Source organism: Apodemus sylvaticus, chromosome 22 (genome assembly GCF_947179515.1).
Source record: "Apodemus sylvaticus chromosome 22, mApoSyl1.1, whole genome shotgun sequence".
NCBI lineage: Eukaryota > Metazoa > Chordata > Mammalia > Rodentia > Muridae > Apodemus > Apodemus sylvaticus.
In genome coordinates this window covers 24,232,969-24,256,014 of record NC_067493.1, presented here as the reverse complement: position 1 = coordinate 24,256,014, position 23,046 = coordinate 24,232,969, and the positions used below count along the sequence as shown (strand labels likewise).

Below are 23,046 nucleotides of genomic sequence, written 5' to 3'. Positions count from 1 at the left end.
GAAGTCAAGGCCAGCCTAGCTTTCATAAGGCTCTGTCTCAAAATAAAAAATGCATTTCCTGATCCAGCTGTGGTTTTCCTTGGCACATACACAAGACAAAGCCTCTGCGCCTCTGACCTCCTCCTGGGAATGGGCCTCCTGGGAAGGGCACTGCGGCAAGTGTGGACTGTGGAATACAGGAAACAGAGGGAGCTTCCTGTGTAGTCATGGTCACATGTCCAGCCCCCTGCAGAGCTTCTTCCCCCCCCCCCCCCCACTCAGTGAAGCCCTCGGGACTCTTCCCTTCTGAAGCTCTCCCCCCACAGAACTGGGCCAGGCCAGTGCTCACTAGGTCTAAAGGTATGTGGCAGGCACCGTGCAGACCTAGAGCACTTGTAACCGTGCATGAGCGAGGCCTCTTTCCCTTCCAGAGTCATGTGTTCTTTGCAGGAACTGCTGTTAGAGGGCAGACTGTAACAGCAGAGACCACTGGGAAGCCCACATGGCAGGCCATGACCACGCCCCTCCCTGTGATTGGCATATCAGGAAAATAATTGAAATGACATTTACAGGTGGAGGCTTAGGCTCCTATCTGTGACAAGGGGACCTGTAGCTATCCAGAGGCCCAATGTCTGGGAAGGGGCCTCAGCTTTCCCAAAGTTTTCATTCAGGTGAGAGAGAGAGAGTGTGTGTGTATGTGTGTGTGTATGTGTGTGTGCGTGTGCGCGCCTGTGGCCTGAGTGAATTCACATAGCCAAGGATGACTTCTGATCCTCCCGTCCTCCCCTTGCCTCAGTACTGGGATTCCCAGCATGCATCACACACACCGTGTACACAGTACTAGCGAATGAACCCAGGGTCCCAGCTCTTTCTCAGGTATCGTTTTCCTGAAGTCAGATTCCGGCTCTCGCCTGCTGCCCATTTGTCGTTGTCCGCCCTCTATGTCACCGGCCTATGGCAAATACTTCTCATATTGTCATATTCTCTGGTGGGATGGAACACTTCCTTTCCCAGCCTGAGATCTTTTACCTGTACAAGTCCTTCGTAAGATACTTACTGTGATCAGTCCAGCTGCTGGGTGGTGTCAGGCGTTCTTTAAAATGTCACAGTGACATCACTCTAGAAAACTCTTTTTCCAGCTGTCTCCCTCCCATAAGGGCTTCTCTAAACATATGGAGTACTTAAAGCACTGTATAGTGTATTGATTTTTAAATAATATTTATTTAATGTGTGTGCATGTGCCTGCGTCACAGAGGGCATGGAGAGGTCAGAGAATATCCTTTGAGAGTGTATTTTCTCCTTCCACAACATGGGTTCCAGGAATCAAACTCAGGTTGTCAAACTTGGCAGCAAGCACCTCTATCTGCTGCGCCATCTTGGCATCCCCTTTGTTGGTTTTTGTTTTGTTGTGCCTCATGCAGTTGAGGTTGACCTTGAACCGTTGCCCCTTCTGCCTCCACCTCCTAAAAGCTAGAATTACAATTGTGCATTACCCCTCCAGGTCCAGTTTGTATTTGAAGGAAAATCTGGGATCCTGAAAATCCCCCAGGAAGATGGATTTTGGTTTAGTTCCTGAGGCCTCATCTGTCAATCACTGATTCCTTGTTACCTGGACTGGTTCCTGCTGTGAGGCTTTCTCAGGCATTGCTTTAGGAAATTCATGTGTTAATTGCCACATTTTTCATGATTTAAAATAAAAAAAAAAATAAGGCCAGGATTGGTGGTGTACATGTTAATCCCAGCACTTGAGAGGCAGAGGGAGCAGATCCTTGCTTTCTGGGATAGCCAGGGCTACACAGAAAAGCTTTGTCTCAACAAAGAAGAAAAACAAAAGTTAGAGGCAGGAGAGATGGCTCAGTGGTTAACACCCCTGGCTGCTCTTCAGGAGGACCTGGGTTCAATTCCTGACACTCTGCTAGCCTCTAAAGGCACCAGGTACACGTGTGTACCTAGACATGTGCTCAGGCACAACACCCACACACAGAAGATTTTTAAAAAGCAAAAAAGGAAGTTTACATTGTGTTTGCTTTTCTGGGACAGTTTTCTTTTGTAGGCCAGCCTGGCCTGGAATTCTCTCTGCAGTCCAGGGCAACCTTGAACTCAGTATGCAGTCCTGATCCCCCTGCCTCAGCCTCCTGAATAAGGGATACTGACAGGGGTGTGCTACTCATTCCTGATGCAGAGTCTGTCGTCTGGGGTGTTCACACTGCGGAGTGGGATGCTCACACCTCTGCTCCCTCGGCTGGCATGTGAGCCTAGCAGCACCCCACCAAGGCTGAGCGGGTCCTCACCACGGGAGGTCATGGACTCGCCTCTGTCTGCAGCACCTCAAGCAGGAATCTGTTTCCATCCCTCATCTATGCTGTGTGGTGTGCCCTGCAGACCCCGCCTTCCCCGGCTCACCTTCCCCAGCTCACCTTCCCCAGCTCACCTTCCCCAGCTCACCTGAAGGCCTGGCTCTGCAGGGATGGGGAGGGGCATGGGAACCGCCATGAAGCCACATCTGCTAGAAGCCTGGCAGTGTACAACCCGGTATTGCATTCTTACTCCCCCACAGCAAGGCAGCTGCCCCTTGGTGGGGCAATTTCTAGATTCCCCCTTCAAACGACTTGGAAGCCAGGCTCTGGTCTGAGGCTGTCTAGGGAGGCTGAAACAGGGACACTGAATAAAGGTCAAGGTCTGCCCCGGGCCCAGAGAACTCAGTGCCCCAGTCAGCTGGGGCTGTTTGTGTTTTGGTTTGATTTTTTATCTGTGTGCATGTGTCTGCATGCGATTGCAGGCACATGTGCACCGTGTCATGTGTATCGCGTCCATCAGAGGACAACCTCAGCGTCAGTCCCCTCCCACTGTTTGGTCACTTCTTAGTGCCTCTGGCCATCGGGCTGTGCCCCTCCCTCTCTTCCCCTCTGGAGCACAGGAATGACAGGCATGCTGTGGTGTCTGGCTTCTATGTGGCTTCTAGAGATTTGAACTCACGTTCTTGTGCTTGCCATGCAAGTGCTCTTCCTTCTTTGCCACCTCCAGCCCCAACCCAGGCTGTAATGGCCAAGCCAGCTGTGTCCTGAGCTGAGCTCTGACCGCCAGGTACTGTGGTGTTCTCACCTCCTGACCAAATCATCCCCAGTCAGCCCAGCCCCTGCCTGCAGACAGGGCGGGCCTCTGTGTTCAGCTTATGAGCCTTCAGGCAAGAGCTTTGGTATAATTTACCAGCCAAATAGCTAGTCTTTTAAGTCTCCCCCATTGAGTGGCAAGTTCTCGAATAGAGTTCTTGTTCACTTCCAAGAAGCCACACCCTTCAGCAACCAGGCCCTGTCCCCAACCCAGCCAACCCAGTCAATGTGTGTGAGTGTGTGTGTGTGTGTGAGTGTGTGTGTGTGTGTGTGTGTGTGTCTCCTTCCCTCCGTCCATCTGTCCATCCCCTTGTTCCATAACACATGTTTAGAGGTGGGAAGAAACTTGAGGGTCTGGTGGTTCTCCCTTCATCCTGTGGGAGTCAAGGGGCAAGCAGGTTTTGGTTTTGGTTGTTGTTGTTGTTGTTGTTGTCCTGTGAGCCACATCGAAGGCCCCGAGCAAGAATGTTTTAGCGGGACTCCTCCGCTAAGAATGGGGCTTTAAGCGTGTGAACCCAGCAGCAAAGAGGCTGCGGCAAGAGGATTGCTGTGAGTCTAAAACCAGCCCCAACTATAAGAGACCCTATTTTTAAAAATAAATAAATAAATAAAAATGAAACAAACAGAAAACCCAGAACAGCAGGACCCCCCGCCCCCGTGGGTACTGGGTTGAGAGTGCTGTTATGGTGGCTTCCATGGTGGGCAGGGACCCCTGACTTCAGCAGGGTAGGATAGGCAGCTCCCCAAGACTCTAAGCTAGGAGCTAGATGTGGTAGCTCACACTTGTAAATCACAGCTGCTTGGAAGACTGCAACGGGAGGATTGCCACGAGTTCCAGGCTAGTTCTACATAGCAAGACCTTATCTCAAAAACAAACAAGCAACAATTCCAAACCACAAACAGAAGTGGGTGGCCGAGGCCCATGGACGCGTGGGGACCTTACTGGAGAGGTGTGACAGGAGACACACACCCGGAGTGCCCTGTGGGAACACTGCCAAGCCACAGGGCTGCCTGGCACTCTTCTCCACTGGCTCCTGGTGACAGGGTGGCTGCCTGGGGTTGGAATTTGGGGGTTGGAGTGAGTCAGGAGCTGTTCCAGCAAGAACCTGAAGATGGTTGTCACCAAGTGTTGCTTTGGCTTGCAGTAGGGCGTGGTGCTGCAAAGGGATGGGCATGATTTTTAGGAACACAGCCTGTCCACCTCTCCCCTCTCCTCCCCTCCCCTCCCTTCCTTTCCTGGTACCAGGGATCAAATCAGATGTTGTCCACTGTGGGGACACGTGATCCCCAGCACACGAAAGGAGGCCAGAGGGAAGGTCAGTTTACCAAACATCTCCGTCGACATCACGTCTTCATCCCAGGGTTTGTTTTACTTGGCTGTAATGCAGCTAGAATCTGGGGCCTCCATGTCTGCAGCCGCTCTGCTCCTGAGGACCACGCTGGCCGCTCAGTGACAGGCTCTACCATTTGGCTGTATCTCTAGCTTTTAGAATCTTGATTGTTGGGGCTAGAGAGGTAACTCGAGAGATTAAAGAGCATGTGCTGCTCTTCAGAAGGACCACAGTTCAGGTCCCAGCACCGCATCAGGCAGCCCACAACCTCCTAGAACTCTGCACCAGGGGATTCGACTCTCTGGTGCCCATGGGCGTGAACACACAACTCTTTGTTTCTGTGTCTCTGTTTCTTTCTCTCTCTCTCTCTCTCTCTCTCTCTCTCTCTCTCTCTCTCTCTCACACACACACACACACACACACACACACACACCCTTCTTAAATATAATCATGGTTTCCACTGGCAGCCTCTGGAGATGGCTGTCAGTCCATCCCTCCAGCTTAGTTGGTGAAGAGAGAGGAAGAAGGCGGCCGAGGGCACCGCCCAGTGTCTCTGGTGGGTCCTGTCTGCATAGTAAGCCCCACTCAGAGCATTTGTCTGTCAGCCGTGCCCGGATGGTGAGCCAGGGGAGGCCTCAGAAACCCTTCATCTCTCCAGATTGAGGCTGCAGTTCTTCAGCCCCAGCGCAGCACAGCCCAGGTCTACAGGCTCGTTCTTGTCACACTCAACAGCCTGCTCTCCAGGACCCGTCTGCTGGGACCACAGGCGCTGTCCGGTGGCCATGTGAAGTGTGAAGTGCAGGCTCTCATTTTGACTGGAGGATCCTTGCACCAGCAGAGTGAGGGGTAGCATGTTGTCATCCCTGCACCCTGTGGAGAGGGAGGGAGGGAGGGAGGGAGGGAGGGAGGAACAGACACATGGCAAAGAACCAGAGGTTCGTTACCGTGACAACCTTTCTGCAGAACATGGGTTGACCGGGTGTGTCATGTGCACACACATGCACGCGTGCGCTGTGGGCTCGTGTTCTTTCAGTGCAGGCATTCTCAAGTTACCCTGAGCTAGCTCTGCTTAGCCGCTGGCTGCTCCCAGTCAGGCCCCTTCCTTAGGCACCCAGTTTGGACACTCCCCCTTCCCGCTGTCATCAGACATGTGCTAGATGGCTTGTAAATGCTTACACACATGTAGAGATGACAGTGCACAGACACAAGAGGGCATCTTAGAAAAAATGACTGATGGATTCTGAAAGTCCAAATACTGATGGCGGAGCTGGGGTGGGGCAGCTTGGTGGGTAAAGTGCTCGCCGTACAAGCATGAGCGCCTGGGTTTGCTCTTCAGAACACACACACACTCCAGGCATGGCGGCATATACTTGTAATCACAGCACTGGGGAGCTAGAGTCAGAAAGATCCCCCAGGTCCCTGGCAGTCAGCTTAGCCTATAAGCAAGCCTAGATCCCCTAAAATAAGGTGGGGAGTGCTGAGGACTGACGCCCCAGGCTGACGTCCGACCATCCCACACGTGTATACAGCTACCCTGTGCATGGACTCACACGAACCACATGTTTGGCAATGGCGGAGTCCCTGAGCTGTGAGATGCTAATGAGGAGAGGCGGCTTCACGTGGGACTTGCTGTGTATCCCAGGCTATCCTGGGACTTGCTGTGTATCCCAGGCTATCCTGGGACTTGCTGTGTATCCCAGGCTATCCTGGGACTTGCTGTGTATCCCAGGCTATCCTGGGACTTGCTGTGTATCCCAGGCTATCCTGGGACTTGCTGTGTATCCCAGGCTATCCTGCGCTCATTCTGTGTCTCACCCGGCCTCGGATTCTTTTTCCTTTGTTCTCTTTTTCTTTCGAGTTGCATTTATTTATTTTGTATGTGTGGGAGCACAGAGGTGGGCAGATCCTGAGCGTGCCAGCCGGCCAGGCTAGCTCAGCATGAGCCTCAGGTCCCCGTATGCCTGCACACTCATGCACACACAGAAGATTAGAAATAGGAGGTGTGCTCAGCAAGCCATGCCCATTTCTCAGAGATGGGGAAGCAAACCATGCCCACCTTGTCTCAGCATATGGTGTGGTCTTTGGGATGGAGGGGCTTCCCAGGCTGCTCAGAGTCAGATTTGTCTGTCTGTCTGTCACTCAGTCGACATACCAGGCTCTAGGCTTGTAAGCCTTGAGTTTAGTGAGAAGCCAGTTAGCACACACACTCACAAGCACTTGAGTGTGCGACACACACACACACCCACAGACACACAGACACACACATTCTCTGTGGAGAATCCCTTTGCCTTTGTAAGGTGGAATTTGTTTATACTTTGAATAAATCTGCCTCTAAAATCTTGGCATAAGCTAGACATGGTGGTGAGTGCTGGTCATCCCAGCACTCAGGAGGCGGGGGCAAGAGGATCTCAGGTCCCAGGCCAGTCTGGAGATCACAGGAGACCTTGTCTTCTAGTGAATTAATGAATGAGTGAACAAATGAATGAATGAGTGAAATCTGCACAAATGGGGCAGGATGCATTGAGCTGTTTGCCGCTGGGGTCAAGAACCACACAGTCACTGTCACCTCAGCAGTCCTGGCACACGGAAGCGCCGAGGGCGCGGCGTGGTGGCACCTGTCTAGGGATATTTATATCTTTTGCTCACAGACTGAGCACAGCTGATGTCAGTGTCCCAGGAGTGCCGTTCTGACGCCAGCGCGAGCCCCCGCAAGCTTCCGAGTGCTGCTCCTGTCCTGTGGGTGGTGGGACTTCAGTTTCTGAATCCAGTGACCTTGTACCTGACCGGCCAATGTCCTCCCTTTACAGATGCACCTTCCGGTTCCCGAGCACAGCCATCAAGATCCAGTTCACGTCCCTGTACCATAAAGAGGAGGCCCCGGCATCCCCCCTGCGGCCACTCTACCCACAGATTTCCCCACTGAAGATCCACATTCCGGAGCCGGATCTCCGGAGCCTCGTCAGCCCCATCCCTTCCCCGACCGGCACCATCAGGTGAGCAGGCTCTTTAGAGTGCACCGGGGGCTCAAGATGGAGCTAGACTCTGGGAGATACTCTTGCAAGGGAAAGTCACCCCTAAGTCACCACCCATCCAGGGTGCAGATATAGGGGTTAGGGTCTCCTAAAGCAAATAGGGGAATAGGTGTGTGGCCCAGTCCTGTAATCACAGCCCTCCAAAGGTTGAGGCAGGAGGATACAGTTGAGTCAGTCCACAGCCAGCCAGGGCTACATGGGCATTCAGGGACACCCTTGTCCCTCAGTGAGAGAGACCTTATCTCCAGAGCAGATAGGCTGGGACATAGCTCAGTTTAGAGTGCTTTTGTGGGCCCTGGATTCACTTCCCAGTACGTCATAAATCAGGCATGGCAGTGTATGCTTATGATCCTGGAGGCAGGGGAAGAGATGTCATGGTCATCTTCTGCTATATAATGAGTTCGAGGCCAGCCTGAGGTACAAGAGACCCTGTCTCAAAATAGAGATGGAAGGGACATTTGGATTCTGGCCGGTGTTTTTCAGTGAACCAGGATTCCCTCCTACTCCCTTACATGCTGGTGATGCTTCTAAAAGCACAGTGCCATCTGTCAGGGCCAGGGCCTTGCAAGTGCCCCTGTCACAGCTCTGTGGCGTCTGCCCCCACTCGTGACACAGGCCAGCCCTGTGAAACGGCAGATGTGGCAGGAACTCTTGGGACAGTAACAGGAGTGGGACGCTCCTTGCAGGGCAGGACTGTGGGAATCCACAAGCCCCTGAGAGTTCCTCTCCAGCAAAGCCAGAGCCGTGCTGTCCCTGAGCCCTGGCCTCGGGTCACTCCTGCAGGCACCCTTGCTTGGTCCCCAAAGTTACACTTTCTACTTCTCCAGGGCCATGCTCGATGCTAGCTTTTTATTTTAAAACTTTCATAAGAAAGTGTCCAGTGCTAGGAATCAACCCCAGACTTCTACGCATAACAGGTGTACTGGCCAGTTTTGTGTCATAGAGTTCTGTGTTCCAGAGGCAACCGAGGTTGTACCTTGCGCTGGCAGCCGAGCTAAGTAGTGTAAGAGTCACCCAGGTGGGACTGGTTTTGAAAACATGCAGGGGTCATGGAGAGCAGGCTTGGCACTGTGAGAGGCCAGGAGCGACCATTGGTGAAGGCGCAGCCTCTGTGGTGATTGAAGGCCCTGGACTGAGGGGCCATTGCAAAGAAGTTGAGGCTTGGCACCCGGGAAGAGAGCCTGGGAGAGGCTGCGGGTGAGCGCATAGCCTGGCGGCAGCTAGGGACCCCAGCAGGTTTGGAGACACCAGTGCCACTGGGTGACAACCAACATCGCAGCACTAAGTGGAGCCAGCCAGAGCCAGGAAGACAGACAGGCACCCTGCTGCAGAGGGCGGAGTCAGAGATGCCACCCACGCTCCATGGAGGAGCCCAGAAGATAGCGAGTGGACCCCCGAGACCAAACATTGAGTTATTTATACTGTTGGAGTTTGGTTTTGCTTTGTTCAGATTGTGACTGTGCCCTGGTTCTTCCCTTTTGAAAAAGGTATTTAATTTCATTTTTACAGGAGCCCACAGCTGAAAGACTTTGAACTTTTTAAAAAGATATTTTGGATTTTTAGAGAAAATGGATAATTTTTTTAAAGATTTATTTATTATATGTAGGTACACTGTAGCTCTCTTCAGACACTCCAGAAGAGGGAGTCAGATCTCAGTACGGATGGTGTGAGCCAACATGTGGTTGTTGGGATTTGAGCTCAGGACCTTCGGAAGAGCAGTCTTAGCTGCTGAGCCATCCCTCCAGCCCTAAAAATGGATATTTTAAAGAGACTGAAATTAGAATGGGCTTGGGTTTGTAAAGATGGCGGGACTTTTACAGTTATTTATGCTTTTAATATGATGTCTTGAGGATGAATAAGAAAGGGTTGTAGTTTAACAGTGATATGTTATGTCGACAAGGAATTAGTTGGTTTTGTGTGTCAACTTGACATAAGTTAGAATCATCAGAGAGGAAGGAGCCTCTGTTGAGGAAATGCCTCCATAAGATCCAGCTGTAAGGCATTTTCTCCGTTAGTGATCAGTGGGGGAGGACCTGGTACATTGTGGGCGGGGCCACCCCTGGGCTTGTGGTCCTGGGTTCTATAAGAAAGCAGGCTGAGGAAGCCATGGGGAGCAAGCCAGTAAGCAACACTCCTCCATGGCCTCTGCATCAGCTCCTGCCTCCAGGAGCCTGCCTTCTTTGAGTTAGGGATAGGGTTAGGGTTAGTTCACTTTCAATAGTGAACAGCAGCAGTATATAAGTGTATGCCAAATAAATCCTTTTTACCCAAACTTGCTTTTTGGTCATGGTGTTTTGTAGTGCCAATATTATAACCTTCACTAAGACACTACGACACTTTTCTCTGTCTGTGTCGAGACACCATGACCAAGGCAACTAACTTATAAAAGAAAGAATTTAATTAGGGGCTTGCTTACCGTCTCAGAGGGTGAGTCTGTGGCTCATGGCTGAGGGGCATGGCAGCAGCAGGCAGGCATGGCACTGGGGCAGTAGCTAGATGTGCAGGCAGGAGGCAGACGTGGGGTGGGGACAACTGGACCCAAGGTGGGCTCTGAGACCTTGACTCCATGACCCATCCCTAGCAGTGTGTTTCCCAGTCTTCCCTGGGCATCCTGCGGACCTGGCTCTAGGGGCCATGTTTATCGGAAGGTACCACACAGGGCTAGGGCTGCCACTGAGCCACACCCATAGCCTAGCCCCGTTAGATGATGCGGAAGCTTCCAGATGGTACTGTTGATCCTCCTGCCTTGGTCAGCTGGGATCCCAGCTGTGCAGCCCCACACCTGGCTGGAGTTCACTCCCCTTTTAAGTTTATATTTAAGGGAGATTTTTGGTTCTCAGTTCTGGAGGCTCAGGGACAGGGGGTGACATCTAAAGATGTCCTTCCTCCAGGCGGAAACCCAATATGGTCAAGAGTATTAGCAGGAGTAAGTGTGAGCACACACTATGCTTGGGCAGGTGTGTATGCGTGTGTGTGTGTGTGTGTGTGTGTGTGTGTGTATGTCCCTTGTTTTGCCTTTGTGAACTTATTTTGTTTCCTACCATACCATGCATGTACACGGGTCCTTTGTCTGGAGTAGGCGACCTCTCCTGACAGCAGCGAGAGCTTCAGCCAGGGAACTCAGCCCAGGGCTGAGGTGGAGAGCCCCACCGCGGTTCTAGACGGTTCTAGACGTGTGGACGACTGACTGGTTGTGTCTCTTGGGAAGGTCACGTCATAGCAGCTTCCCCAACAGCCGCGTCTTCTGGGCTGTGAAGCCTGCAGTGATGGCAGAGGCCTCGGAAGGCAGGAGAGTTGACAGTCTCCCTGGGCTCTGTACCCGCCAGGGTTGTCAGAGGCTGCTTCTTCCCAGCCCTTGCAGGCGGGGTAGCCCTGATCTTAACACCCACATTCCGAGCCAGCGTGTGCATGAGCCATTGTCTTCAGGTGTTGGGCTTGGACTGCCCCTGGCTGGGCCGGTCAGAGTGGGGGTGCCTGTGAGTGTGGCTTGCTTGTTTCCATATTGTTTCTTTTTAAGTTACGTCATGTTTGTATGTGTTTACTTGTTGGGAGGGACATGAGAAGGCCAGAGGACAGCCTATGGGAGCCTTTGCTCTCCTTCCCACCATGAGGCTCCTGGGATCTGTCAGACTCAGGTGGTAAGGCTTGCCGGCAAGCATCCTTACCCTCAGGGCCTCGGAGACAGGGCCTCACTGCAGCTAGAACTCACTGTTATCCAGGCTTGCCTGAAACTTGAAGTAATCCTCCTGCCTCAGCCTCCCGGGTGCTGGGATAGCAGGTACAGGTGTTTGTTTAGTAAAATGAAGTCACTGAGAGTCTGAGGGTTCTTCACAAAGTCCCTCCCTTCACACCCGTGGCTCGTGTCACTCATTGCTGGGGCTCACAGCTCCCCAACAGTTAAGAAAGTTCAACCACAGTGGTACCCTGTTGTCCTGTAATAAGAAGAGGACCCGGATGAGTTCAGGGGTAGGACAGACACTTACGGAGGCTGGAGGGGTGCTAGGGTAGCTGGCATGGCACGGTGGCACGCACCTGAAATCCCAGCACTTGGAAGCAGAAGCCAGAGAATCACATCAAGGCCAGCCTGGTCTACGTCATGTGTTGTGGAAACATCAGGCCGACATAGTGAGGCCTCATCGAAAACAAACAAACAAACAAAATAAAAGGCTCTCGGTTCAATATCTAGCACTAGGGTACATGAGCGTGGGATTGAACAGGGTAATTTTTAGTGTTGTTTGTTTTTGACACAGGGTCTCACTTTATAACTCTGGAATTCACTACATAGGCCGGCTTCAACTGTCCTGTCTGTGTGTGTGTGTGTGTGTGTGTGTGTGTGTGTCTGCCTCCCCAGAGCTGGGGTAAAGGCAAAAGCTAGCGTCCCTGGCTTCATAGTGCCTACAGAGAGGGGCGGGGAGTGGGGCAGGGTTGGCAGAGAAGCCCTGCAAGGCCCCCAGCACTGTGGAAGGAACACCAGACCAGTGGCCCACGCCAGCCCCAGCTCTGGGCAGGTGGAGGCAGGAGGATCTAAAGCTACAGGAGAGCTTGACCCTGGTGTATGAGTGTCAAAACCAAACAGCAGGCAGAAAACAGCAGCCACTGCTGAACACTCTGGGTGCCGGTCTGGTGGCACCGAGGCTGTAAAGACCCTTAGCACCCCCACCCCAACCCCGCCGAGTGGTTGGAGCTTTGGTAACCCCAGTGCTTCCTTCCTTGGAGTCCTGACTTTGTGTCTGCCACATTCCTGGTTCTGCTGGGAGGGAGTGGGCCCTTGGTTCCTCAGAGTTCCCACGAGCACTTGGTCACTGTTAGTCGTGGTCGCTGTTGACTGTCGCTTGGGACCTGCTCTGGACTCCCTGGGCCTTTAAGTGTCGCAACAAAAGATCTCTGTTGACATCCGTTTATCTCCACACTAAGGAATTCCATTGAGCTTTTGTAAACCTCGGCGGCCCCAGGAGGTTTCCTGCCAAGACTTTCTCAGTTTGAGTTTCTGTGTAGGGGCGGAGCCCACGTGTTTACAAACACGCCCTGCCCTTCCTCTCAGGGCGAGGGAGCCAGGGTGGGGCCGGCTTGGGGAAAGGGTTGGACTTCCCAGCCCGCAGCAGTGGGCCCCGCCCTGCGCAGTCGGCTTGCCTAATTTGGTGAGCTTTGCTAGCGGGTCCCTATTGGCCGACCTGGCACCAAAGCTTGGGGACCAGCTGAGGCTCCTCCCCCCGTGGGGCAGATCCGGAGGCCTGGTACCTGCTCCGCGTCCCTTAGCCTCCACTCCACCCCCACCAGGCCAGCTTCACTCTGCTGGGCGGCTCCTTGTTTCCCAGGGTGGGTTGTTCCGCTGTGGTTTTGAGTTGTGTGTACTTCGGGGTTTTCTAGGGGGGGCTGTCCCTGCCTGCAGGGCTCCGCCCAACAGATGAATGAGCTCTTTGAAAGCAACTGCAGCTTCGGCCGTGTTTTGACCTTTCTTTCTGTGAAGAACAAGTGATTTAGAAAGCAGGGAGCTGGTTAATCATTTGCCGAGGTACTCAGGCTGAAGCAGGCGGAGGACTACAGACTGCTAGAGCGGCCCTGAAAGTGGCCAGGGGTCCTAGCACCGGGCGGGCAGGCAGGCGGGCAGGCGGGCGTGTGTTTGCCAATATCCCTGCACTGGGGGGGGGGGGGGGAGGGCACTGAGGCAGGAAGACTTGAGACCAGCATGTGTAGCTGAAACTGGGAGCTCAGGGTTCGGCCTTGTGGCAGACTGGCTCAAAATTAAGCTGGAAGGGCAGGCGAGATGGCTCAGTGAGTACAGGTGCTTGCTGCTGAGCCTGAAGATCTTGAGTTCGAGTCCCAGAAGCCTCATGGTGGACGGGGAGAGCTGAGTCCTAAAGTTGTCGTCTTCCACACCCAGGCTGTGCAGTGCTGTGCCCTCCCTACATATACACAGACAGCAAGGCTAGCTGTAGTGACATGAATGAGGGAAACATCCACATCAGACTGCAGAGGCCTGGTCCCTTTAATCACAGATCTTTATTTTTTTTTTTTTTCTGAGATTTTTCAAGACAGGGTTTCTCTGTATAGCCCTGGCTGTTCTGGAACTTACTCTGTAGACCAGGCTGGCCTTGAACTCAGAAATCTGCCTGCCTCTGCCTCCCAAGTGCTGGGATTAAAGGCGTGCGCCACCACCGCCCATCATCATGGATCTTTAGTACAGTCTACTTTATTGCGGGCTAGCTCCAGTCTCCTGACATCCGTGTTTGGAGGGCATCCCAGTCTGCATCAGAAGTCTAGCACCCCACCACACCCCGCCCCGCCCCGCCCCGCCCCACCCGACTAGTTTCACTTGCTTGTGGTTTCAGTTACGCACAGTCCAAAAATACCAAGTGGAAAAGTGCAGAAAAAGAACAAGTTACAAGTTTTCAATCAGTGCAGCATGCATGGCTCCTCCCCGTGGGACTCCCTGCCCAGTGTCCGCGGTGGGCAGCTCAATTACCCAGTGTGCAGTGGGGCTGTGGACGCATCTCCGTGGGACATCACTTAACCTGGCATGAACAAGGCTCTGTGGTCCATCAGTACAGGCGTGCCAAAGAGCAGCAGCAAGTTCTGCCGGTAAATGACAAGGCCGCATTGTATCGTGGGCGTAGGAAAGGCAGGAAGCAACGGCGTGTATCTGACTCTGCACTGTCCAGGGCCTCAGGTGCTCATGGAGGCCTCTGCACGTGTGCCTCAGGAGCGGGCACCTCCAGAACGCTTGCCGTCCTGGCCCACTTTGGTGCTTCCTTCAGGGTGTTCTCACTGGGACTTCAAGGCGACATTGACTGTCTGGGCATGTTGGACACGGGGCTGCTGTTTCCTGTTCGTCCTCGCAACAGGCTTGTTCCTTCCCCGTCTGACAACTCGTCGGTTTCTTTCCACCAGGGGGTTCAGGGCCCTCTGTGTTCCTTTGGCCTGTCCCTACTGTCTGCATGTCCTTTCAGTCCATCTGGGGTCCTGCAACAGTGGGTTTCCAGTCGAGCTGGGTGGGGCCATCCCAGTTCTCCTGGGATCCCAGCGGCTGCATCTGAGGCGTGTGTGCCTGTGTAGCACCGCCTGGGCTCTGACTGACCAGCCTGCTGGGTGCTTTTGTTGTATGGTCACCATGTCTGCACTGGACAGCCCTCCCTCCCCAGATGTCCCACTGGTAGAAGCCTTCAAAAAACACAGAAGTGGCCTGGCAGAGGCCAGCGAGCACAGGTCCAGTATCAGACCCCCATAAATACAGGGCGACCGCTCCCCTCTTCTGTCTTAAGACCGCCTAAAGCCGGTCAGTGGTGGCGCATGCCTTTACTCCCAGCACAGGGGAGGCAGAGGCAGGTGGATTTCTGAGTTCAAGGCCAGCCTGGTCTACAGGACAGCCAGGGCTATACAGAGAAACCCTGTCTGGGGAGCGGGGGAAGACTGCCTAAAAGAAGGTAATATTGGGCGGGGCTGGTCAATGGTGAGGCCCTGAATAGAATTCTCCAGAACCCATGCAAAGGTAGATACCATGTGGGTCAGCTAGCTGAGGCTTCCTCTGGCCTCCATGCATGCACACACATACATGCATGCATACATATATAATCACATACCCACATCTTATATAAACACTTTTTAAGAGTACCTACTACTAGGGTGTTTTCCACCTTGGGTGTTTTGTGGTTTCAGAAGCAAAGTTAATCTTTCAAAGTAGCTCCGGGGACTTAAGTAACATGACACTAACCTTAGGAGAACACATTCCTCCTTTTTTTTTAAACGTGTATTTATTAGTGTGCATTCACAAGCATGTGTGCGCGCACACACCTCGGTGCACCCTCTACCACGCAGTTCAGGGAACTGAACTCAGGTTGCCTGTCAGGCGTGCCTGCAAGCACCTCACCTGCACAGAGCACAGACTCTCTTGAGGAGAGGCCCTGTTTGCCTCTGAAGACCTTCCTTCTCTGCCCTTTTGTTCAAACTCAGCAATAAACGGTGGGTGACATGTGGTTCCCACAGTGGAGGGACTCCCCGAGACCCCTCTGGCTTCTCCCTCATCGTCTGCCCTTGGCTGGCGTCCTTCTGAGTCCTGGGTAGGTGTGGGGTGTGGGTGTGGGTGACTGCCCCTTCTTTGATTTTAGCTTTCAAGTTTGGGCTTCCAACATGAGGGACATTCGGATTTCACTTTTCCTCCCTCTCCCCAATAAAATTACGTCATCTTTGGTTCGTCCAGTTCCTGTCAGCGTGTCCTATTGTATCTGTGTCATAATTATGGGGCCTAGCCATTTCCTTCCGTGTACTTTGTCTCCTTTTCCCCCTCTTCAGGTTTGTGATTCCTCTTTTCATGCTCCGTGGCCTGCATCCTTGGCAGGCTGCTGCCTCCCCGGCCCGGTCCCCTTCCGACCCACGAGTGGTTGTCCTCCTCATCCTGGACTTCTTGGGAGGAAAGGGTCCCATCCTGGACTCACATGCCCTCCTCTTTCCTGAAGTACTCCTTGTTTTAGAAGGAGCATTCTTCATTTCCTTCCTGAGAGAGGGTCCTGGAGAGACATTTTAAAAAAGAGCACCTGGTGCTATCTGGTCCCTTTAAAAACAACTGTTGAGGGACTAGAAATTGAACCCAGGAGTTAGCACATTGGGCAAGCACTTGGTGTAGGCTGGTCGTGAACTCACATCGCTGCACATTCTCTTACCTCAGCTTCCAGAGTAGCTGGGGTGACAAGCCTGTGGCCACACCCGAGGGTGTGGGGAGCAGAGTTCAACCTCAGGTACCAGTTCCCTCCAGTGCCCACAGGGCGCTTTCGCTGGGCGACAGCTCACCGGTTACTCTAGGCTGACGGCCAGTGAGTCCCAGAGATCCTCCTGTCCCTGCCTCCCCAGTGCTGGGATGACAAGTGCCAGCCACTGTACCTCTTGCTGACATGGGCTCTGGACATCAAATTCAGATCTCCATACTAAGGTGACCAGTACTTTACCAGCTGTGACACCTTCACGGCCCTGGCCCTGGCAGCCCGTACAGACTGTAAACCCCCCCCCCTAATTTTGACATTACTGTTCCCCTGAACCCAGCAATTCTAGGATCTCTGCAGTGGCTATGAGGCTGGCACTGGAAGAAAGTGACCAGAGCGGCCCTGCTACCGACTTTGTCAAGGTGTTGACTGGAGGGACACAGTAGGTGGGGTGGGGTGGGGTGGGTGGGTGGGGTGAGCGGTATTCCTCCTTCACGGTTCTCAGTTCGAAATCTGCTCACTCTAGCAGGCAGAAGTGTAGTGGGGTTCAAGGTCTCCTTCACTGAGTAGTGAGTTCAAGGGCAGCTAAGGAAATAAAAAGAGGCCTTAGAGAAGATTGGCATGGCCTCTCCCCTATATAAACAAAAGAAAGAAAAGAAAAAGAAATAAAGGCCCGCGTGGCTGCCTGTGCCTGTCAGGGCCCGGACACCTGAGCCAGGCAGGAGTGCTTCTCACTGGGCTCCAGGGTGTGGCCCGGCTGTCCCAGGGCCAGCATGAGATTATCAGGGTTGCTGCTGGCCCTGGCCAGGCCAGTCCCCAGGAGCTGACTGGAACTCACAGCCTTCAAGCCTTCTCATTGACTCCAGAGTTGCACACCACTGGGCACACAACTTGTGCGTCCGTGCATGCGTGCACGCGGGTGTGTGTGTGTGTGGGTGTGGGTGTGTGTGTGGTGTGTGTGTGTAAACTCCTTAGAGGCTGTGCGTGCATGAAGGGTGTGCTCCGGTTTCCTGTCTGTTGTTTGAGACAGGGTCTCTCACTGGCCAACAACTTACTAGACAGTGACAAGCATAAGTTTATTCAGCTCTGCTCCCGCATTCAGACTCTATCACACCCTCCACGTCCGCCCTTCACCAAGTCCTGGCTCTCTTCCTCCAGGGTGGAGCCAGTCAGTTTGTTTGGGAACTGAGACCCAGGTTCCCCACAGGGAGGGGCCTGCCTTGTGCAGGTGAGCAGGTGAGGGCGGCTCCTCCTGAGGGGTGGGACTCCACTGGAGCAGAGCAACCCTGCAGGCTCCTGCCATGTCTCACTTGGTTCTGTGAGGACAGCTTTGAGGGGCGGGTTTGTTTTGGCTTTGTTTGTTTGGGTTTTAAGGCAGAGTCAGTCTTGGGGCCATAGGCTGGTCTGCAGGCTCCTGCCGACTTGGCCAGTCACCCTTGTTGTAAATTTCTGCTCCCTTGGCCAGGGGTTCACCTGACTCCCCGAGGTCCCAGGGGGTCATTCAGGGCTCTGAGACCTGAGCTCCAGCAGCAGGCTGCCTGCCTCGGGTGCAGCTCTCCCCTGTAGCCTGCTTGAGGATGGTTCAGTGGGCTGTAGTGAGAAGGCGCACTGTTCTGGTGGCTGCCCTGCGGAGGCTGCTGGGAAACGGCCAGTACAGACTGAGGACTGGAGCACTCACTGCTCATCCTGGCCAGGGCCACACAGGGCTCGCTCGCTGACAGGAGCCGGGCTGAATCGGCTGAGGTCCTTCTCAAGGGGACCTCGGGGCGACCTCAGGGGGAGTGCTGAGCCCACAGCCTCACACATGCTAGGCAAGCCAGTCTGCTACCACCCCGCCGGCTGCACCCCAGCCCCTCTCTCCTAGACAAGTGCTCTACACTGAGCTACTTTCTCAGACTCTTAATTCTTTCTGAAGGGGGGCGGGCAGGACAGGACTGAGTCTCACTCAGTTTCCCAGGCTGGGCTTGAGCTCCTTTCATGTCCCAGACCAACCTTGAGCTATAATATAATCCTCCTGCCTCAGCTTCCTCAGTAGCTGGGCCGACAAGCCTGCAACTGTCAGGTCTGTCTCTTGACTTTTCCTGTTTCTGGGCTGTGCTTCTGCCACGCCCTGTGTGCCTCTTCATTAACCCATCCTGTGGGGCAGGTGGCTCGCACGGCCTTGCTGTCTGTGCCCTTAGGACGGGCAGGGAGACTGCGTACCGCCAGGGACTGATGCTCCTGATGCTCCGCCACCCCCTCCACCTGTGCTGGGTGTCCATGGCCTGTCACTAGGAGGTGTGCTGTGTTCCCTAGTGACCTCTCAGTCCTGTGGTCACCAGGGAGACTTGACGTCTCTTGTCATTGGGGTAAACTCCAAGGTCATTATAGTCCCAGGCCTGGGGCAGGAAGCCACGCGCAGGGCAGGGCGGCACTGCTCGGTGACTCCGTGACGAGTGCTCAGCCCCGTGCCACATTTCTCCTCACCATGCCTTTGCTCCAAGTCTGATTTCGAAGCCTGGCTCGTAAACAGTCTTCATTTGGTTGGTCGGTTGTCAGGCTTGCTGTTATGCTCTGGCTGGACTCGAACTCAGAGATCTGCCTGCCTCTGCCTCCCGAGCCCTGACATCCGAGAGCTGTGCACAGAGGAACCTCATTTTTGAGTGTGTGGACAGTGGAGTAAATCGGGTTTATATTTTAGATTCAGAATTAAACTCAGCCTGGTGTGGCACGTGTGCCTGGGAATCACCATGTGCTGCCATGTTGGATTGCACAGTCTCTCCTGGGCTTTCCGATGGCGGTCTTGTCTCAAGGAAAAGAGATTAATAAATTCAAGCCAGATGTGTGGCGCATGCGTATTGTATTTCTAGTGCTCAGAAGAATGAGGCAGGAGGATGGTGAGTTTGAGACCAGCCTGAGCTAATATCAAGAACCGCAGAGAAAGTCACGGCTCCCTCCTCGGGCCTCTCGCCTCGCGGCTGCGCTTTATGCTTGGAGCAAAGCCCAGGGCGGGGAGAGGCCCACAGAGAGACTGGATTTCTGAGGTGGTCGGAAGGAGGCGAGACTATGAAGCCTTAAACTAGAGACCTCAGGGTTCTTTGTGGGGTGCACCCCTCCTTCCTACAGAAGGGTCGTGACCCCAGTGGAATTCCCACCATGTCTCGGCGAGCTTTTGCTGTCCCTTGCTGAGTCCCAGGCAGCTCTCAGAAGAGGGAGATGAACCAGCGGCCACCCACAGGGTCACATTCCAGACCTGAGGGACACTGTCTGTGCAGGCAGAGGGCAGCCAGGCCCGAGAGCGGTGGCCTGACACTTGTCCTTTGCAGCCTTGGGTGTTGGTGGGATGATGTGACAGGTATTTTGCAGTGAGGGCGGAGGCACAGACCAGTGACGAGACCCCACCCTCTTCAGAGTCTGACTGCTTTTCCCTATTTGAAAGGTTTTACTTTTTAACTTTCATGTTACATTGTATTTATTTGGTATGTGGTGTGTGTGTGTGTGTGTGCGCGCGCGCGCACGTCTGTCTGCAGTTCCGTTTACATGTAGAGGTCAGAGGACAGCCTGTGGGAGTCGATTCTTCCACCATGTGGATCTCCAGGGTTGCACTCAGCCATCTCACGGGCCTACTAATCAGTTAGCTCACTGATGAGTGGATCAGCCAGAGCCTGGGTTCCAGGGGGTGTCGGCTGGGTCCCCTGCACAGCCCACAGCTGTGCTGTCGTTACCTGTGGTAGGTCACAGTGGACCTGATGGCATGGGCCAGAGAATTCTATGTACGCCCTCTTCTGCCAGCAAGTAGACCTTGTCTCAGCCTACCTCACTACCACCACCTCCACCTCCACCTCCATAGCATCTGTTTCAAGTTCCCTTGTGTGGAGTTACTTGCCATCCAAGCCTGTTCTTAGGGCGCCATCTTGTGGTCACTTTTATGCTAGCCGTGCCTTTACATGCTGACTTATATGAACCTCTTGGCCTGGGACCTCAGCTTCCTGCAGCTTTGGCCTTGGCCTCAGAGGAGTAAAGCATGCCTGTCCTTGGGTTCTTTGGCTGTATTTCTCCAGTCTTATGAAGCTGGTTGCCTGGTGATGTTACCAGTAAGGCAGAAATAACACCGCTATCTATCATCTGTGGTGATTCGAAGACAGTGTCCCCACCCAGAGTCCTTTGCAGAGTCTCAGACTGACTGTGCTTTTTTCCTTCTCTTTAGTGTCCCCAACTCCTGTCCGGCGAGTCCTCGAGGGGCTGGGTCATCCAGTTATCGCTTCGTCCAGAATGTGACCTCCGACCTTCAGCTGGCTGCAGAGTTCGCTGCGAAGGCAGCCTCCGAGCAGCAAGCAGACACGTCTGGCGGGGACAGCCCCAAGGTCTGAACCTCAGACATGTTGTCATGGTGACCAAGACTCTGAAGCAAGGGTCCTGAGGACGGCTCAGTTGGGTCTTCAGGGTTGCAGCACATGGCTGCGTTGAAGGATGTGTCTACCCACCTTGGTTCCCAAACACAAGCTTTGCCATTGCAGTGCCCCACCCAGGTCCTTCTTTTTGCATCCGCTGTTAGCGAGACAGTTTCAGAGTTTAATAGACGTCTTTAAGACAAATGACACATCTGCCTGGGTAGCTCTGGCTGTTCTGCCACTTTTTCTGTAGACTGGGCTGGTCTCGAATTCACAAAGATCCATCTGCCTCTGCTTCCCAAATGCAGAGATTAAAGGGATGCACCACCACCATCTGCCCCACCCACCATCTGCCCCACCCACCGCCCGCCCCACCCACCACCCTCTTTGGATGGTACTGGGAATCAAACAAGGAAGTGATTCTTTAGCGGGCTAAGAACCCTCTTTTTGCTTTTTATTTGGGGCAGTCTCACTAAGTATTCCTGGCTGGTTTTGAACTTCTGACTGTTCTGCCTCCACCTTCTCAGTAGTTAATGACATGACCGGCCTGTGCCACCAGACTAGCCACATTTTTTTTTTTTATAAACTTTTTTTTTTTTTTTTTTTTTTTTGATTTTTGATTTTTTCGAGACAGAGTTTCTCTGTGTAGCCCTGGCTGTCCTGGAACTCACTCTGGAGACCAGGCTGGCCTCAAACTCAGAAATCCGCCTGCCTCTGCCTCCCAGAGTGCTGGGATTACAGGCGTGCGCCACCACCGCCCGGCCGCCACATTTTTTTTAATCATAGTGTCTTTGTTCCTTTCCATCCAGTAGTCGACCGTGTGCTGGGGAGTGAGAAACTCCAGGATTCAATGATTCCAACCCTGTTCTCTCTCCTGGGAAGTGGGACTTGGGATGTTTTCTGTTCTTTCCTTTCTCCGTGTGTCTGTCTGCGCACACTTACACATGTGCAGCTGTGCTAGCCCACGCCGTGTCTTTCTCGGCTCTTATCCACCTTCCCTTCTGAGGCCGGGTCCCCCTGACCCAGGCGCTCACTCTGTAGACCAGGCAGGACAGCCAGCGAGTCACTGGGACTGCGGCGTGTGACATTAGGCCTTTTGTGTTTCACGGGCACTGGGGATCTGAGCTCCGGCCTTCGTGTCTGCACTCAGCCGCTTCCCAGCCTCCTGTAGCTGAGGCCGGCCCAACGCTCAGCAGTGCCAGGACCACAGCTATGCAGCACGCCTGGCCAGAGGCACTATTTTGAATTCTTTTTGTTATTGTTTGGGGTTTTTGAGACTCAGGCTACCTCAAAAGCAAGGTCCTCCTGCCTCAGCCTTCCAACAGCTGGGAACAGGTGTGGTCAGTCCCCTGTCCCATCGTTGGACAAGCACGCGATGGATGAGGCAGACTTCCAGGGTGACTTAACGCAGCCACCTTGGTCTGCATCAGGAGTGGGTGGCCCTGGGGGGTGGGGGGGGAGGCAGATTCCGTCCTGCTCCTCCCTAGTCACTCTGTCTTATGTGAACTCTGCCCTCCAGGACGAGTCGAAGCCACCGTACTCCTATGCGCAGCTGATCGTGCAAGCCATCTCCTCAGCCCAGGACAGGCAGCTAACACTAAGTGGCATCTACGCTCACATCACCAAACATTACCCTTACTACAGGACTGCCGACAAGGGCTGGCAGGTGAGCTCCTGGGGGCCCGGACAGTAAGGAGACACTGGGGAGCCCCGGCCACGTGCGGTGTCACAGCACTTCCGTGGTGTGCCAGACCCATTGTAGACCTGGCTTCATCTGGTTTCCATAAAAAGGTTCATGTAGCCCAGGCTTGCCTCAAACTTCTTACGAAACCAAAGATGACTTCCTGTTCCCAAAGTGCTAGGACTTAATGCATGCTAAGCGCGGGCACTACTGCTTTCCCTCTGTGCCAGACTGCACTTTTTAAAAGTTGTTTTTAGACAGTGTCTCGTGCTATAGCTTAGGTAGTCCTCTTGCCTCAGCCTCGAGTGCTCGGGTCACACTGAGTCACCACTGTGACCTGTTCCTGATGGCGTCTGTGCTTCCTGTGCATTGTGACCTCGTGACATTAGCCGCACACGTCATTCCACGCAGCAGTCCACGTGCGTGACTTCTGTGCATTTTACCAGTCTCGGAGGTGGGGAGGCCTCTGCGTTCCACATAAGCGGCACAGCCTGAGCCATTTGATTCTTCCTTTGTAATTAGCATTCTCTGCTGACTAACTTATCCAGAAGAGCTGTTTGTTTCTTTTCTTTGGAGACAAGGTCTCATGTAGCCCAGGCTGGCTCTGAATTTGCTGTATAGCCATCAGTGAACCTCCTGCATCCGCTTCCTGAATGCTGACATTACGGAGTGTGCTCACCATGCCCGTGCCATCTGGTGCTGGGGGCGGAGCCCGGGCTCCCCGTGAGCTAGGCCAGCACTGCGCCAACTGAGCCCCAGCCCCAGTGCTACACGGAGCTTTCCTGAGCCAAGGACTCACTGTATAGCAGGTTGATCTTGAACTCACGATTCTCCTGCCATGGCCTTCCACGTA

General features: G+C 53.7%; 1 protein-coding gene across 1 annotated transcript in view; it reads left to right on the top strand.

Annotated features, from left to right (window-relative positions):
• The window catches only part of Foxk1 (forkhead box K1), a 67,181-nt gene that overhangs the window by 32,376 nt on the left and 11,759 nt on the right, over nt 1-23,046 (top strand). The window contains exons 2-4 of the mRNA XM_052167466.1: nt 7,228-7,413; nt 20,329-20,485; nt 22,032-22,178. Of these exons, the coding sequence (XP_052023426.1) occupies nt 7,228-7,413; nt 20,329-20,485; nt 22,032-22,178 (490 nt within the window). The remainder of the gene's footprint in view (nt 1-7,227; nt 7,414-20,328; nt 20,486-22,031; nt 22,179-23,046) is intronic.